This window comes from Aspergillus steynii (assembly GCF_002849105.1).
Source record: "Aspergillus steynii IBT 23096 chromosome Unknown P170scaffold_1, whole genome shotgun sequence".
NCBI lineage: Eukaryota > Fungi > Ascomycota > Eurotiomycetes > Eurotiales > Aspergillaceae > Aspergillus > Aspergillus steynii.
The window spans coordinates 3,556,305-3,571,094 of NW_020194398.1; the positions used below are offsets into that span (position 1 = coordinate 3,556,305).

General features: G+C 51.1%; 7 protein-coding genes across 7 annotated transcripts; 3 read left to right on the plus strand and 4 right to left on the minus strand.

Annotated features, from left to right (window-relative positions):
* Nucleotides 1–1,672: 1,672 nt before the first annotated feature.
* On the minus strand, nucleotides 1,673–3,286 carry P170DRAFT_328215 (uncharacterized protein; the record flags this gene model as incomplete). Its single annotated transcript, XM_024843351.1, has 1 exon — nucleotides 1,673–3,286. A coding segment is annotated over one exon (1,614 nt), but the record flags the coding sequence as incomplete, so codon positions are not given.
* A 476-nt stretch (nucleotides 3,287–3,762) lies between these two features.
* Nucleotides 3,763–4,759, plus strand: P170DRAFT_346370 (pre-mRNA-splicing factor SYF2; the record flags this gene model as incomplete). Its single annotated transcript, XM_024843564.1, has 3 exons — nucleotides 3,763–3,954; nucleotides 4,015–4,650; nucleotides 4,712–4,759. 3 exons carry the CDS (start codon nucleotides 3,763–3,765, stop codon nucleotides 4,757–4,759), a joined length of 876 nt encoding a protein of 291 aa, XP_024710111.1.
* A 178-nt stretch (nucleotides 4,760–4,937) lies between these two features.
* Nucleotides 4,938–5,984, minus strand: horA (ubiquinone biosynthesis protein COQ11; the record flags this gene model as incomplete). The annotated part of the gene is made up of 4 exons (XM_024852729.1): nucleotides 4,938–5,359; nucleotides 5,427–5,767; nucleotides 5,824–5,878; nucleotides 5,939–5,984. The coding sequence occupies 4 exons, from the start codon at nucleotides 5,982–5,984 to the stop codon at nucleotides 4,938–4,940; spliced, it is 864 nt and encodes a 287-aa protein (XP_024710112.1).
* A 302-nt stretch (nucleotides 5,985–6,286) lies between these two features.
* On the plus strand, nucleotides 6,287–7,617 carry yaf9 (YEATS domain-containing protein YAF9). Its single transcript, XM_024846230.1, has 3 exons — nucleotides 6,287–6,348; nucleotides 6,403–6,427; nucleotides 6,500–7,617. Exons 1-3 carry the CDS (start codon nucleotides 6,316–6,318, stop codon nucleotides 7,195–7,197), a joined length of 756 nt encoding a protein of 251 aa, XP_024710113.1. The 5' UTR covers nucleotides 6,287–6,315; the 3' UTR covers nucleotides 7,198–7,617.
* A 33-nt stretch (nucleotides 7,618–7,650) lies between these two features.
* P170DRAFT_398583 (putative kynureninase) lies at nucleotides 7,651–9,335 on the minus strand (the record flags this gene model as incomplete). The annotated part of the gene is made up of 4 exons (XM_024846231.1): nucleotides 7,651–8,194; nucleotides 8,251–8,728; nucleotides 8,778–9,115; nucleotides 9,173–9,335. The coding sequence occupies 4 exons, from the start codon at nucleotides 9,333–9,335 to the stop codon at nucleotides 7,782–7,784; spliced, it is 1,392 nt and encodes a 463-aa protein (XP_024710114.1). The 3' UTR covers nucleotides 7,651–7,781.
* A 169-nt stretch (nucleotides 9,336–9,504) lies between these two features.
* P170DRAFT_374204 (indoleamine 2,3-dioxygenase) lies at nucleotides 9,505–11,310 on the plus strand. The gene is made up of 3 exons (XM_024845277.1): nucleotides 9,505–10,116; nucleotides 10,164–10,784; nucleotides 10,873–11,310. Exons 1-3 carry the CDS (start codon nucleotides 9,823–9,825, stop codon nucleotides 11,257–11,259), a joined length of 1,302 nt encoding a protein of 433 aa, XP_024710115.1. The 5' UTR covers nucleotides 9,505–9,822; the 3' UTR covers nucleotides 11,260–11,310.
* A 120-nt stretch (nucleotides 11,311–11,430) lies between these two features.
* On the minus strand, nucleotides 11,431–14,593 carry P170DRAFT_432395 (putative C6 transcription factor). The gene is made up of 7 exons (XM_024848252.1): nucleotides 14,292–14,593; nucleotides 14,150–14,244; nucleotides 13,929–14,100; nucleotides 13,817–13,872; nucleotides 13,346–13,764; nucleotides 12,405–13,294; nucleotides 11,431–12,346 (listed from the first exon to the last, which is right to left on the minus strand). The coding sequence occupies exons 2-7, from the start codon at nucleotides 14,209–14,211 to the stop codon at nucleotides 11,894–11,896; spliced, it is 2,052 nt and encodes a 683-aa protein (XP_024710116.1). The 5' UTR covers nucleotides 14,212–14,244; nucleotides 14,292–14,593; the 3' UTR covers nucleotides 11,431–11,893.
* Between the last annotated feature and the right edge of the window lie 197 nt (nucleotides 14,594–14,790).

A 14,790-nucleotide genomic window follows, 5' to 3' on the forward strand; every position in this document is an offset into this window, starting at 1 on the left:
ATGTCGAGGGTAAAATATACACACTACAAGAAGCCACGAATACTCGATTTTGAATAGAACTGACCAAGGATATAGCTACGTACTCAAGTCTACCTGACCTCTCTGCAAGATTTCGACCTTGAAAAGTCTCACGTGCGACGCATGATGATGCAACATTGCAACCATGCCCACAGTATCTACTCCCTATACTGGCAGTCCATGATGATCGTTCTCTACAATGATGTCACTCGTTCCTTCAAATGCATCTTTTGTCGCTGCGAGCACACATCTCTGCACGATCTTCAGCGGGTCAATTGAGGTTTCCTGGTTCTCTCAATATGCATCTAGGCCCACACTTTGGTCGTGGCTTCAGGGACATCAGATCCTTGGGATCTATTGGTGTACTGTGTACCTACTGAATTTGTCATTTGATGGCCTACCAGGTACTCATACAATGATCCTTCATCGCCCCGAAAATACCTCATCTTCACGAGTAGCACTTTTGTGGCAGTAATCGTAACGCCACTAAATGCACAAACCTCCGGGTTATCTTGAGTGTAACCCTTCTCCGGTTGAACTCGGCTTAACAAGGTCTCTGCTGTGCTGACAGGATTGTAATTGGTTTGATCAAAGTAAGCCAATATCAATGGCGTGTAGCGGCGTGCGCTGAACATTCTAGAACGTCTCTGTTTCACGGGGCTTGTGTCACATTCAACTCTGCGGAGCGAGTGATGCCCGAATCGACAATGGCTTTGTGCATGATTGTGATAAGATCCATATATCCAGCACCCCGAAACCGAATCCCGACATGTATCAATCACAAAGGTCAATGCCAAGCACGGCCTTGCCGCCTTTGAAAATGAGACATGCAGAGAATGCACAGGTCACGAAGCGAAGAGAAAAGACAATGTGGATTATCGGGATTGATTTCCGCAGTCCAATCATTGCTACAGACGGAGTATCAGGAAACAGTTCTCCCTTAAGTATCCGGTCGTCATATCAGACCACTGAATCCAAGCCCACCACATACCTATAAAGGAGCTAATTGCCACGGCGGGTATAGATTAGGCCGGGTATATTTTCCATGCGAGATCGGCCGATCCACTGCATTGCTCCTTGATCTTAGTGGCTCGTAAAAAGTACATCGAGATCCGTCCAAAGTGTCTGGCTAACCCTGGCTTCCAGCCTCACCAATTCTAAGGTAGGTGCCCATGTGGAACTCTTCGAAAGTGACTTTCCTGCTTCTGTTCCTGACCTGACGAACATGTCGACAACGCTTTCTGACTTGTTTCATGCAAGGACTAGTTGCATTGCACCAAATAATTAGCCCCTAGGCTGATCTGTAAAGGCGGTGCCTAAGAAGTAGTCATTCAATGGAACAGATGCCACTTTCTCGCAAATGATGGGTAAGTCACAAGGTTAAAGAAAATATGTACAGCGCGCGCTGGTCCTTGAGTGGATTCTCCCCAGAAGCCAGCTGGAGGGGTCATTGGCGCACATCGACTCATTCTACTAAATCCAGGCCAGGGTCCACCTCGATTACTCCTTTAAAATAGCTTTTCTTCAGTGGTTGTTGGAGAGCGCTGATAGCCCAAAGCTCTCCAAAATCTGGATCCAGGCATCCGGCCGTCGGAACAAGAGACGCGCAATCCATGTACGAAAGTCTCGGTTCAAACTCTCGACCAGGAGCAGCATATACAAGAACAAATCGAGCATGAACTCGATCCCACCCAACAATGTATCCCGTTTGCTCCCAGTCGTAAATTCTATTTTTTCTGTTGCACTCAGGCGGCTCCTGCCACTTCAGCCGCTTGAGAAGGCGGCCGAGATGTATGAAGCGGAGTGGATATTGATGTGCTGGGCTGATCTGATTACCGTCGAGCCGGATTCGCAAGAGCCCTAAAGATTCCACTGGCAGAGACTGTGGAAGATCGTTTTGCAGAGTGGTCGAGGTGCCACATATTTCAATTGGAGATCGTTCAATACACCAGGCAAAATCCAACATCTCGTTTGGAGTTGAGATAGGCACCATTTGCCCTTCATAGTCATCAAGAAGGTTGGCAATGTGTCTCAGGTCTTGTGTAGACTTCGAACATCCAAGCGCCATGACATCTGCGACCAATCGCTCACTGCTATCATATCCAGGGGTCTCGCCATCAATGTCGAATAGTGGGTTTTCGGAAGTATTGCAATCTGGATTAGAAAACCCCACATGAACCGATTTTTCCGGCTCCCAGCAAATTCCAAGCCTTCGCTCCAGAGTTTGTAGTTGAGCCTCGAGTATACTCAGACGCTCCTCCTCCCCGGCAAGCCGTGGTAGAGCTTCGCCCATTGCCTCGTCGTCGAGGAGGCTACTCAGGTAATTCACTTTCGAAATATGCGGCAGCTTCCCACCGAGCATGCTTGATAGTTGTTTCAAATAAACCAAAGCCTTGGAGGTCATCCCGTCCTTCATCATTTCAAACACGCAGCGGTATATAGGCTCTAAATTCCGCTCAGACAACAGGTCGTCCTTGACTCTTTCCCACACCGAGTCCAGAAGTTCATACATGCCAAGCTTGGCTAGAAGTGGCATATATACTTCACGGCGTCTAGACTCCATGAACCCGTTCCAGTGTAATAAACGGTCCAGGTGGTGAGATTCATGCACTTCTGTCATGTGAATAGGGCTAATCAAGCGGCGCATTGACTCTATCTCATGCTGTAACTCCGGAGTTTCGAGAGCATCCAAAGAGAAAGATAAGGAATTCATGAGAGCAGCGCTGTGCTTCCCTTTCAGCGTTTGATCAAGCTTACTAAATTCTTTCAGGTGCGGCCTCATGGCAGCTGCTGAAAAGGCCAAACTGGAGTAGTGTATCGCCAGGGCACGCAGACTCCTCCTGACCTCGACGCCCAGGTTCTCGATCCGCATAATTATTGCATTCAGAGTGACCAGTATCTCCTGATACGAATTGTTGCGCTGACAATGCTCCAGAGCGATGGCCAGCAATGTACATCCGTTCTCTTGCAAGAGCAGGGCACCCTGCTCTGAATATACATGTCTCTGAATAAAGACCTGCAGATGCGGAACACTTTGTGCCTTAAACATCAGCCCATAAAGAAACCTCTCCTCCGTAGCCTTTTGGTACATTCTCTGTTTTTGTTTCCAGAATGTCGGAGGTGCGGCGGCATCCGAGGACCAATCTGTATTGAAGACACGTTTTAGCCTGAACGGTAGCATCGCAGGTGCGGGATTCGGTTTGTTCGCAACTGTAGTCCCCCTCAGGGCAAATCGCAGTAAATGTGCAGGCGTAGGTTGGAGGGAAGGCTCGATGTCTTCAGGCCTCCACTTATGGTAGTACGCCAGATCTTCGTTGGAGACATGGCGTACAGGCTGTGAAAGGTGGCGAGGAACAGAGAATTGTCGCCAGGATATGGACCGGCACCGCTGGTGACCATATCCAGGCATTGGTCTGCGAAGCATCACGGAGCTGGACTCCGCAGAGGAATGCTGCGGACCGGACAAAGGAAAGGAATGGGCCTTGAGATGGAGTATGGAGGAAGTGGAGTAACGGGTGGAGTTACCCGACGTCAACAAGAAGAGGGGGCGCGTGCACGCCAGGGCGGTGTCGAGGGCGGTCAGGGCCTGCGGATCCGATCTTTTCTCCCGGTCTTCCTGCACTCTCTCTCTCTCCCGCATAGCAACGAACCTCTTCACGACACCCCGGTCTTCGTTAACGCATCTAGATTTACGATCCTCACCCCAATAGCTGACAATTTTCATCAACTTTACACGTCATCGTCATGGCCGACGAGAAATCCTCCAAGGCTCAGTCGCCCGAGCGAGAGCAACCTGAAGGGGCGGTTGAAGGTTCCGCGGTGGAACAGGGTAGTGAGAGTACTCCCAAGGAAACAAAAGCGGAAGGCCAAGAACAGGGCGGGGACTCTAAGGCGCGACAAAGACAAGAGAGATTCAAAGCCCTCCAGGCCCGCGCGGTGAGTATATCCTGCATACCTCCCCCTCTTCTCGCATGGCCGATACTAATGAAAGTCAAGAAATCCGCCGCCGAACGTAACTTGAAAGAGACTGCAGCCGAGACCCAACGCCTAGCAACCGACCCGTCCTTGGTCTCCTCGCTCTCGCGCAAACACGCGTTTGCCTCTCATAATCTACTCAAAGCCGACACCGAAGCCTCCGGGGAGGATTTTGAACGCAAGCGAGCATGGGACTGGACCGTTGACGAATCCGAAAAGTGGGACAAACGTATGGAGAAGAAACAGCGCCACCGTGATGACGTTGCCTTCCAGGATTACACGCAAGATGCGCGCAAGGTGTATAAGAGGCAGCTACGCGAGATGCAGCCTAACCTGGAGGGATACGAGAGGGAGAAGATGGCAGCGATCGAAAAGGCTGCCGCCAACGGTGATCTAGAAATTGTCGAAACAAACGACGGTGAAATGATCGCAGTTGATAAAAATGGCTCCTTCTACTCCACGGCGGACAGCGTTGGCTTCACCGAGAACAAGCCTGATCGAGCAGCTGTTGACAAGCTTGTCTCGGATCTGAGGAAGGCCGAGGAAGTCCGACTTAAGAAACGGAGGGATCGCCGTGGTGACGATGACGCCGACGTCACCTACATCAACGAGAAGAACAAACAGTTCAACCAGAAATTGTCACGCTTCTACAACAAGGTACGTTTATGTCTTTGTAGAATGCAAAGTGCGAAGGACAGACATGCTAACTGTACCCTAGTACACTACCGAGATTCGCGACAGTTTCGAGCGTGGTACTATGATTTGATATGAATACATGAGATTTCTGTTATACAGTGCTATGCTATGTCTTATGATTACACGTTCAGTCGTCCGCCGAGTATTGGACTATGAAGGACCTCCGCTTTTCCACAGAGGTCACCATTGAAAACCTCGAGAACCAGTCATGAAGCCGGTGGTAGCATCGCTTTTTGCAGACTGGGAACTCAAAGCATGCTCTTTCTCCATGCTTTTGTGGCCAGGGCTTCCATCCTCTTCGTTCCTACTGCGCCTCGAACAGTTTCGTCTTCCATTGCCTCAACCACCGCCTCCCCGACCATGTCCACCTGAAAGGGCTTGTCCACCATCGTACCGAGGAAGCCGAGCCTGTTACCCAAAAGCGCGTTGACCTGTGATCCGACAAAACCACCCAACGCGATCGGCATCGTGAACTTTCTGCTGGAATCGTACATGAAGGGAGGGCGCATGAAGACGCTTCGCAATTCAGGAAGGTCTGCTGATATGGTTGTTTCGGCTTCTCTTTTCGTCGTGATGTATCTGCTCGGGAGGACGGGGGCTCCGGATGCTGCTGAAATATATACAAAGGTCGGGACGTGTTCATTAGAGGACTCTTGCGCCAGTGCGATCGCTGGTTGTGTTGAAATATTAGCTTGATTCTCCCTTAACACGAGTTGATACCCAGGAAATATACGAACCAGAGTCTCTGTTCATGAGTTCATAGGTCAATTGCCCATTCTTTTCCTGTGCCCGCAGTGCCTCGCCCTCTCGTCTTTGAAGAGGATTTTGGCTCCCTAGCCTGGACGAACTGAAAACCTTCTGCAACCCACTTAGAAGGGGTTCCCTTCCTTGCACCACGCCTTTGTAGTCAGCCTCGAGGAGGATACCCATGCTGTGGACGACCACCGTAGCGCCATTCAGAAATGGCTTGTAAGTCTGAGGGTTCAGCATGTCTGCCTTGGCCCATTCTACAGAGCGCGACCAATCCGGACGTTCTCGAGAGCCCGTCACAGTATCCCATCGTGGTTCTCCGGATCGACTGTTAAGACGTGAGCGTTGCGAAGACGAATTGCGCCGGAGAGGAAAAAGTCGTACCTAAGGGACGTTACAGACCAGCCCCTAGCGACCGCCGATTTACAGATCCTAGACCCTAAGGAATATTTCAATCAGTTGGAGCACTAGATCAGGACGATGGACTAGTTATACAAACCCAGGAAACCATTTCCGCCCGCAACCACGACTCTTCTGGCAGCCATTTTTCAATACAATAGGTCTAGCCACGTTGGAAATAATCGGATGTTCAAGGTCAATCACAAGGTAGGCTCATCGATCATGATGGCCGGCGTCTGTCTGGTTTTCCGCACCAAAGCTTGCTAACGCTCTGGAACGTTTGCTTCCGGTGGCACCTTATCGTCATGCTATCGCCTGTCACGTGCCGTCCGAGGATTTGTCGCATCGGGACCTCCGATGGAAAGACTTCCGAGTGCCAACACTCCGGTCATCAGTGTACCTGACCAGCCATTTCGGTTGTCTTTTTGATCTTATCCATTTCAGCTGTGGGATTCAGAGGGGCGAAACCATACCAACATGCCTTCTGCGACCGGCACAAAACGCGTCAAGGTTGGTTGAATCCAGGTCGACTCGGTGGCCATGCGCTAATATCTATATCCTCAGGGCGTTTCTATCTACAGGCCTTTCGGTATGCTTTCTCATCCTGCTATACTGACCAGATGAATCGCCCCTGCCGTACGACAGAGACTGACCTCCCCAGTTTTCGGCAGCGAAGCCCAACCTTTCGACCCCGACAAGAAACCCGCCAACGCCCCTGCAGACCATACCCACCAATGGCGCGTTTTCGTCAAGGGCGTCAACGACGAGGACATCTCCTACTGGCTGAAAAAGGTCCAATTCAAGCTCCACGAGACCTACGCCCAGAACGTCCGCACCATCGAACAGCCGCCCTTCGAAGTGACCGAGACGGGATGGGGAGAATTCGAGATCCAGATCAAACTCTACTTCGTGACGGAGTCTATGGAGAAGCCCCAGACCCTGTGGCACAGTCTGAAGCTGCATCCCTACGGGCCCGATGCTGAAGCCAAGAAGGAGCGCAGAGAGGTTGTCATCAGCCAGAACTACGAGGAGATTGTGTTCAATGAGCCGGTGGAGCAGTTCCATGACCTCCTCACGGGAGGTTCTGCCACACCGCAGCCGCAGAAGGGCAAGGGCGGAAAGAACTCGAAACAGGCTGCGCAACGGAATGGAAAGACGGCGGAGATCCCGTACAACGATACCGCGGATAATCCTTATAGCAAGACAACCGAGAACAAGGAGTTGGATCGATTGGTTGAAGCAGGGAAGACCGTGGAGCAGATGATCAAGGAAGAAAAGGAACGACTCATTAGCCGGGAGAAAAGGCTGGCTGAGCTGCGAGAAAGCGAAGGAGTTCCCGCCCATACGAAAAAGAGATAAAACGCTGCGTCAGGTTTGAATGATAGACGACCACCGCAACAGTCTATGCTCTCAACTCGGCATGAGTATGTCTTTCTCGACTGTCGATGAGCCACAATTCCTATTATCTCTTGCCGCCAAAGAGCAAGATGCTGCAGCCCATCTCCCGGGCATCTTAAGACCGAGCTTTCCTTGACGGTCGACCTATTCGGAGACAAGCTAGACCTTTAGCCTCCAGACCTGCCTTGATTGGAGCGCGCCACAGCTCAGGGAACGACGTCTCTGAATGAAGCTATTCACAGAAACATGAATTCCTTTGCGTTGCCTGTGAGGCTACTTGCGCAAACCGCAGGTTGGCACAGAATTATGAGAAATGAACTTAACCCTAAATTTACAGATAGAATCAAATATTGTGTACCAAACAAAAAGAATTCCTCACACTACAACTTCATTAGGATACCATACAGTCTTTGTGTATCATCATGCATTATGGATTATACTAATCATGCTCATAAGTGATATGGAATGTCAGGCGACTTCATGTCTGCCCAACCCACGATGCTCGCCGAATAATACAATCAAACAAACCATTGACATGGTCCCCTTCACTCCAGGGCACTCTTGAACTGTTGCACAAATGTCCACACCTCAGAGAAAGTATTATAAAGCGGCACAGGAGCGACACGAACAACACCTGGCTCTCGCTTGTCGCAGACCACAGCCGCTTCTTGCAGCTTTTTCGAAACACCCTGCAGTAACCCAGGCTTGAGCAATAGACTCAACTGGGCCCCTCTGGCCTCATGATTTGATGGAGTGATGATGCTGAATGGACGTGTTTCATCTGATGTGCCTTCCAACAACAGATGCTCGAGATAGGCCGTCAGCATTACGGATTTCTTGCGAAGCTCAGTCATGGACGTTTCATCGAAAACGCTCAGCGCAGCACAGAGGGCCGTCAGATCGATGGCAGAGGGGTTCGATATTTGGAATCCCCCGGCTCCGGGGATTGGCTTGAACTCTGCCGACTGTCAGTTTCTTCATTTTGAGAGTGGTGGTGCAGCTCTGGTGTCTTACTGTTGTCCATCTTGAACCTCACGGACCGGTCGCCGCCGTACCATCCTGTCAGACGATGGCGGAAGCTGGGCGCATCTTCGCCTTTGCTGTAATCAACCTGTCCATGTCGCTCGTGTACGAAAAGGCCGCCCATCGTGCCAGGGCCAGAATTGCCGTATTTGTATGTGCACCAGGCAGCAAAGTCCACGTTCCAGTCGTGGAGTTTCAGCTCGACGTTGGCGAACGCGTGGGCCAGGTCCCATCCAACGATGATATTACGAGACTGCGCATATTCTGTGATTCTTGGGATGTCAAAAAGCTGGCCAGTGTAGTACTGGATGCCGGGAAGAAGAATGACAGCCGCATCATCGGCGTGTTGGTCAATGTATGACAGAATCTTCTCTGTGGATATCTCATATTCGCCCTCATCAGGCCCAATGAGGACCATGGACTTGTTGGGGTCTAGATCATGCCAGGCGATGTGAGATTCGATGGCGTACTACGTCCAGGTCAGCGTCGTGTCTCACGTGTCGTTCCAAGTGACTTACATGATCGCTGGGAAACGCCTTCCAGTCCATTAGAATCTTGTGCCTGGTGGCAGTCGGCTTGTAGAAACTTGCGAGAAGCAGGTGCAGGTTCGTCGTCAGTGTTCCCATAGCTGCGACTTCTTCAGGTTTGGCTCCAACGATTTTGCACATCGATCCGGCCGCTTGCTCTGATAACAGTTGCCACTGTCTTAGTGGAGAGTCTTCGAGGTCTACAAAGTGGCCCGAAACCCCGATAGACGACCATGTGTCCAACTGTGCTTCTAGAAATCGTGCCGTTGCTTTTGGCTGAATGCCCAAGGAATTGCCGCAGAAGTAAATGCATGGCTCTGACGAGAGACCTGGAAGCCTTGTTAGATGCCATTTTCAGAAACCACAGAGCGAAAACCATCACCTACCAGGCTTTGCAAGTTTCTTGTGGTTTATGTTTGCTTTTGAAGGAACGATGAATTTGTCGCGAAAAGTGGCCAGAGGGTCTGCCGCATCGAGAGATGCTGCGTATTCCCTCGTTCCCGCATTTTCGGGGAAGGTAGGTTTGGAAGTGATAGGGTAGACTGTCATTTTTCGTCGATCAGTGTTGATGATTGTATAGTGAAGCGCACTGTTTGGCTCTCGAAGTTGGAGAAACCCAGACTTTATAGCTCGATCTGTATCTGACATTCAGCTGGCTCTCCTTGCATGGGTCCGGATGCTCTTCCGCTTCCGCCTCAAGATCCGGGTGGACATCCAACGCCCTCGGAAGTCGCTTCCTATCAGCATGGGCTAATCCAATCACACGTGGGGCAGATCTGCCATGACGAGATAGCCTTCAGCGAAAAAGACAATTCAGGACAATGTCTGGTTCATGCCCGGGTTGTTACGACATCTCCACTAGTCTATCAGGCGGAAGCTGCTCTGCATCCGTCCCCCTTCCGTCCCAGCCCTAATCAGACCATGGACAAAGAGAGATAAATATTAGGACCGTTCTTGCCTCTGTTCACGTCAACACATCATTGACTAACTAGAAGTCTCATAATCCCTATTCTATTGTCTCAGTACATACCTCGCCATGCACATTTCACCCGCAGTCACGCTAGATCAATATGCTGTCTCCCTTCAGAGTGGATTTCTTCCCACCATCCCTCCTTTGCAACTATTACAGGACCCTTACTACTGGCCATGGGAGGACATAGTCCTTGACTTGCCAAATCATATCAAATCCAGAACCATCCGGCAGGCAGTCGACGCACTTCCCGTTCTTTCCACCTCCCGCCTCCGTGATGAGCCGGAATGGAGGCGAGCGTATTCGCTGCTGGCCTTCCTCACCCATGCCTACATATGGGGAGGCGAACAGCCCGAGGAGGTAGGTTTAGCCATAAACTCTCATGACCCTTAAACTAAAATCATTAGATCCTACCACCCGCCATATCATGCCCCTTCCTCGAAGTCTCCAACCATCTCGAGCTCCCACCTTGCGCTACCTACGCTGCCCTCAACCTGTGGAATTTCAGTCTCAAAGACCGCGCTGCAGACATCACCGACCCTGACAACCTCTACATCAACTCCTCCTTCACCGGCACCAAAGACGAAGAATGGTTCTTCATGATCTCCGTCGCCCTTGAAGCCAAAGGCGCCACCCTCATCCCCTTAATCCTCGACGCCATCCACGCCGTCAGCACCGACGAGAGCCAACGCCTCTGCGACCTCCTCGCTCAGTTCAGCAAGGGTCTTTCGGAGCTTCGTGATCTGCTCGAACGCATGTACGAGAAATGCGCCCCAGCCTTCTTCTTCCACCAGCTCCGCCCTCTCCTCGCCGGGAGCAAAAACATGGCCTCGGCGGGCCTCCCGAACGGCGTCTTCTACGACGAGGGCCACGGCCATGGCGAATGGCACCAGCACAGCGGCGGCAGCAATGCGCAGAGCTCATTGATCCAGACCCTCGATATCTTCCTGGGCGTGGAGCACACCGCCACGGGGGATATGAAATCCAATGGTGTGACGAAGCCCGCGCCCAAAACAGGTTTCCTGCAGGTATGTATGATATGTCTCCTTGATGTCCACTACTATATCCCTCCACCGACTCGAAGCCCTCAGCGCCTATCTAACGTACACGCAATAGGAAATGCGCAACTACATGCCCGGCCCCCACCGGCGCTTTCTCGAGCATCTCTCCCAAATCAGCAACGTGCGCAGCTACGCCCTCAGCCACAAGGCCGACTCCCCGGTCCGCGACGCCTACAACACCGCCGTTATGGCGCTCGGCCGGTTCCGCGACTCCCATGTGCAAATGGTCACGCGGTATATCATCCTCGCGGCGAAGACGAAGCACCCGGATATGCAGCCGAAGTCCGCGCAGGTCAACCTGGCCACGACCACCACAATCCAGATGAAGGATTTGAATGAGAAGGTCGCGGGCGGATTGCATGGCACTGGGGGGACTGATTTGATTCCATTTCTGAGGAAGACGAGGGATACGACGAAGGCGGCGGCCAGTTATGTTGATTGAACTGGATGATTACTACTTTGATGACTGACGATGATTGTATATAATTTCCTTGAGATTCCTCCTAATACTAGATCAACCTTTCTATTTTACTTCTTCCCACAACGCCATTTAGATTAGCACTGCGCAATTAACTTTCTTCATTAACCACATAAACCGGAAAAAATAACCAAAAATCCACTCAAACAATTATCTACACCCAAGCGTGACCACAACCATAAATAAACATAATCCCAAATCCTCACCCACCACACTTGCTCCCAAAGCCCAAACCCAAACAGATAACCCATACGTCAACTCCCCACTAGACATGTAAGATTCTTCCTAAATCCCCCGTGCTCGCAAAACCCCTCACGCCTAAACCTAGATATGGCCATGGCTATCGTCGGGCCCGGATCCGGAAGCGGAAGCGGATACGGATCCTCCCGGGGAGTTCTCCGGTCCGGATGACCACTCCTTAGTCCTTACTCATTCATTCATTCATGCCTTGTCTTATGACTTGCGGTGTTACTAAGGAGGCAAGGGAAGGAGGTCCTGATAGAGGTTTTGTGTTGTTATGACGTAGTCTGTGTGGTGGGTGGGTGGTTGTTTCGTCATTTCTGTCTATCTCTACCATAACATGCCAAATCTTCCTAGACTAAAGATTCCCAAACCCTTCACGTTGATCACTACTCCTCAGGAACTCCTGTCCCTGGGAAAAGAAGTTCGCCGCGAGGATCGAGAACTCGTCATTAAGAAGATCAGACGGCTGTGACGCCGTGATCGAGTCTACAGCGCACTGTGCACTTGTACCCAATGGCGTTTGAAGACTATAGTGCGGCATTGGGGACTGCGACATGCCCTGCTGGGTGCTCATGCGCGTGGGCTCTGGGAGGGGCGAAGTCTGCGAAACCTCGGCTGTGAATGCGAGCGAATTGGAATACAGGGAGTCGCCGAACATGCGCCTCGCCGAGTCGGAATCGCTGTTGGATGAGTATTCGAGGATTTCCCAGAATCGCGACAGATCGATGAGAAGGCTTTTGTTCTGGGCTCCGGATTCGGGCTGGTAGGTTGCTGAGACGGCGTCTTCTAGTCTTTGGAGTCGGTTTGCCTGAAACGGTGGTGTTAGTTGGGGAAGTTGGGGTGGGAGATGACAAGGCGTTACTTACCATTCGAGCCATGTGCGGCCACTTCTGTCCGAGGGCTTGCACGAATCGAACACATTTGAAGAATCGGTCCCGCTTTTCTTCGCGGATGGTAGGGTTCTCGGTGAAACTCAGTTGGAGTTCAATGGTGGCGACGACTGCCGCGCTATATCCCAGAAAGGGGTCTGAGACGAGGAAAGACCGCTCTTCGAAGTAATTAAGGAAATATATTATCCACGTCGTGTGGGATGATATGAGGTCGGATGTGTGTTGCAGGAATATTTCAGGAATGCTGCTTCGAAAGTTTCGGAGGCTCAGAGACAAGAGCAGAGGATGGTTGAGGAGGCAAAGGATCGTGTGATATAGAAACTGGTTCAAGAGGAATGGCCCCCAGTAGTCCCTATTGGCTTGCAGCTCGTCAAGTGTTCTTTCACTAAAGTTGGTGGGTTTGAAACGGTGGATGTATGGCATGTGTGATTCCATTTCCATCTGGAGTGTTATGATCTTGGAATATTCCGACTCTGAAGACCACGGAGGTATGTTAGTTGGCTTTCCATGTCGTCGAACATATCTCGCAGTCTTCGCAAACACTTCGCTCAGAGTTATCACGTAGGCTATTATCCCGCGATCTTGAAGATCGGTCGACCGTGTCCCTTCTGTTATGTTTGGTGAGCAGTGTTGGGGTGGAACATTTGGACTTTCTGGGAAGTTAGGACAGCTTCCATCCGGAAAATCCACGTTGTCGAATTCAACTCCGTGAAGGCGCTTCATAAGGCAAATACTCCAGAAACAGCGTCTTCTTTCTTCACGCGCCACTGGGGATAGCTGTCCCTGTGTTTCGAAGCTTAAATTAGCGCACTGGGCTAGGTTCATCGCCAAGCTGCTGTGAACACTCGAGCGATGCGTATTGCCATCTATGGGCGAGTCAGTATACATGATCAAGCAAATGGCAAGCCAATACATACTGGTAAAGTCAACTAAGCTCAAAAGACATAAGCATTGGAGAGTAGAAAGCTCAACCGGCCCCTCAAGCACCCTTTTCATGACCAAGCTTCTCGCTACTTCGGTGTATCCGCTGATACGTGATGTTAAGTGAGTTGGGCTCTGCTGGTGCTCTTCTGAGAACCTGATGCCCAAGGCAAGCACGGAGTAGATAACTTCGGGGTCACGCGTCCCGATACTCGTCAGAAAGGTTTCTCGATGAAAGAGAGGAAGCGGCTGCGACTCGCAATACGTGAGATACAAATTGGCTACTGAAAGCACCGTTTCCCACATCGGAAGCGGCGTGAGTTGGTTCGACGTCGAGAGCGCCATTGGGCCACTCGGGGCAGTCATCATGTGAGGCGCTGACATGGGCAGTTCCTCATGTCTAGAAGTATTTTGTCTGCCATACGTTAGCTTCCCGCCCTGTATCATTCAGCCTAGGGCTTACATACCCTAGGACATCAAGTATCTGCCCCATCTTGCTCTCGAGACCGCCGAGTCGGTCCTCCTGTATCATGACATTACTGGCGTGTTCAACTAGCAAGATTCTCCCGCGGTACTTACCAAGGTCTGCGAAACACTGGTATCAGATGAAGCAGGAGCAGGGGTCGATTCGGCTTGCAAGAGCACGTTTGTCCCCGGCCTCTGTCTGTCTTCGGCGTAGGTGCATGTTTGGTGTAGACGAGCGCACAAGGAACAGACCGGCTGCTCCCCTGGGCATTTCGCCTTTTTGCGCCTATGATAAGCTCAGCAGCTGAAGTCCAATTAAGGCCAAGGTGACTAACCTGCAGGGCTCACATGCCTGCCGTACTCTCTTTGCTGGTCGTTCTCCCAGTGCAGTATTCATTGTCAAAGGGGCATGGGTGACGATAGATCAGGTCTGGATATGTTAGTGTGGAGTGTGGAGGCAGGGCGGATGTCACTCACCTGTTATCGACGGTAGTACTGTGAATGGTACGGCTGCATAATTCTTAATTCCAGTCCGCTTCTTGAAGGTACAGCATCGCTACGCAAGAATCTGGTCTCTGGTGGTTGACATGACGGGGATCAAAGGGTCCGTTGGCAGTAGTTGATCTAAGAATCCGGATGGGCTGACTAAGGCGGTGGTGGGACATTTCAAGACATTCAACGCTCTGATGGCCATTCCACAAAGTGTTTTCATGGTGTGCCATTGGCGATCACTAGTAGTATATTTTTAATGGTCGACGCCATTCCTGGGTTTACCTTGTGTTACTCTACTTCTCTTGAGCCGAGAACCGGACCGGGCACACGGGAGCCCGAAGGATGGCTCAAGTACGGCAGTGGCACTAGCATGGAAATCATGCCACCACATGCCATGATCTAGGAAATCAACGGGATCCAGTCGGACGGCGGACAGTGGACAGTAGATAGTGAAAATACAGATTAAACCGAGGAAAGAATTCAC

Coding starts and splice junctions, on each gene's coding strand:
- yaf9 (XM_024846230.1), top strand. CDS start 6,316: ATGCCTTCTGCGACCGGCACAAAACGCGTCAAG. Junction 6,349..6,402: donor CCGGCACAAAACGCGTCAAG/GTTGGTTGAATC, acceptor CTATATCCTCAG/GGCGTTTCTATCTACAGGCC. Junction 6,428..6,499: donor TTCTATCTACAGGCCTTTCG/GTATGCTTTCTC, acceptor TGACCTCCCCAG/TTTTCGGCAGCGAAGCCCAA.
- P170DRAFT_374204 (XM_024845277.1), top strand. CDS start 9,823: ATGCACATTTCACCCGCAGTCACGCTAGATCAATATGCTGTCTCCCTT. Junction 10,117..10,163: donor GAGGCGAACAGCCCGAGGAG/GTAGGTTTAGCC, acceptor TAAAATCATTAG/ATCCTACCACCCGCCATATC. Junction 10,785..10,872: donor CCAAAACAGGTTTCCTGCAG/GTATGTATGATA, acceptor TACACGCAATAG/GAAATGCGCAACTACATGCC.
- P170DRAFT_432395 (XM_024848252.1), bottom strand. CDS start 14,211: ATGAATACTGCACTGGGAGAACGACCAGCAAAGAGAGTACGGCAGGCA. Junction 13,765..13,816: donor CAGATACTTGATGTCCTAGG/GTATGTAAGCCC, acceptor AACGTATGGCAG/ACAAAATACTTCTAGACATG. Junction 13,295..13,345: donor GAGCTTAGTTGACTTTACCA/GTATGTATTGGC, acceptor ACTCGCCCATAG/ATGGCAATACGCATCGCTCG.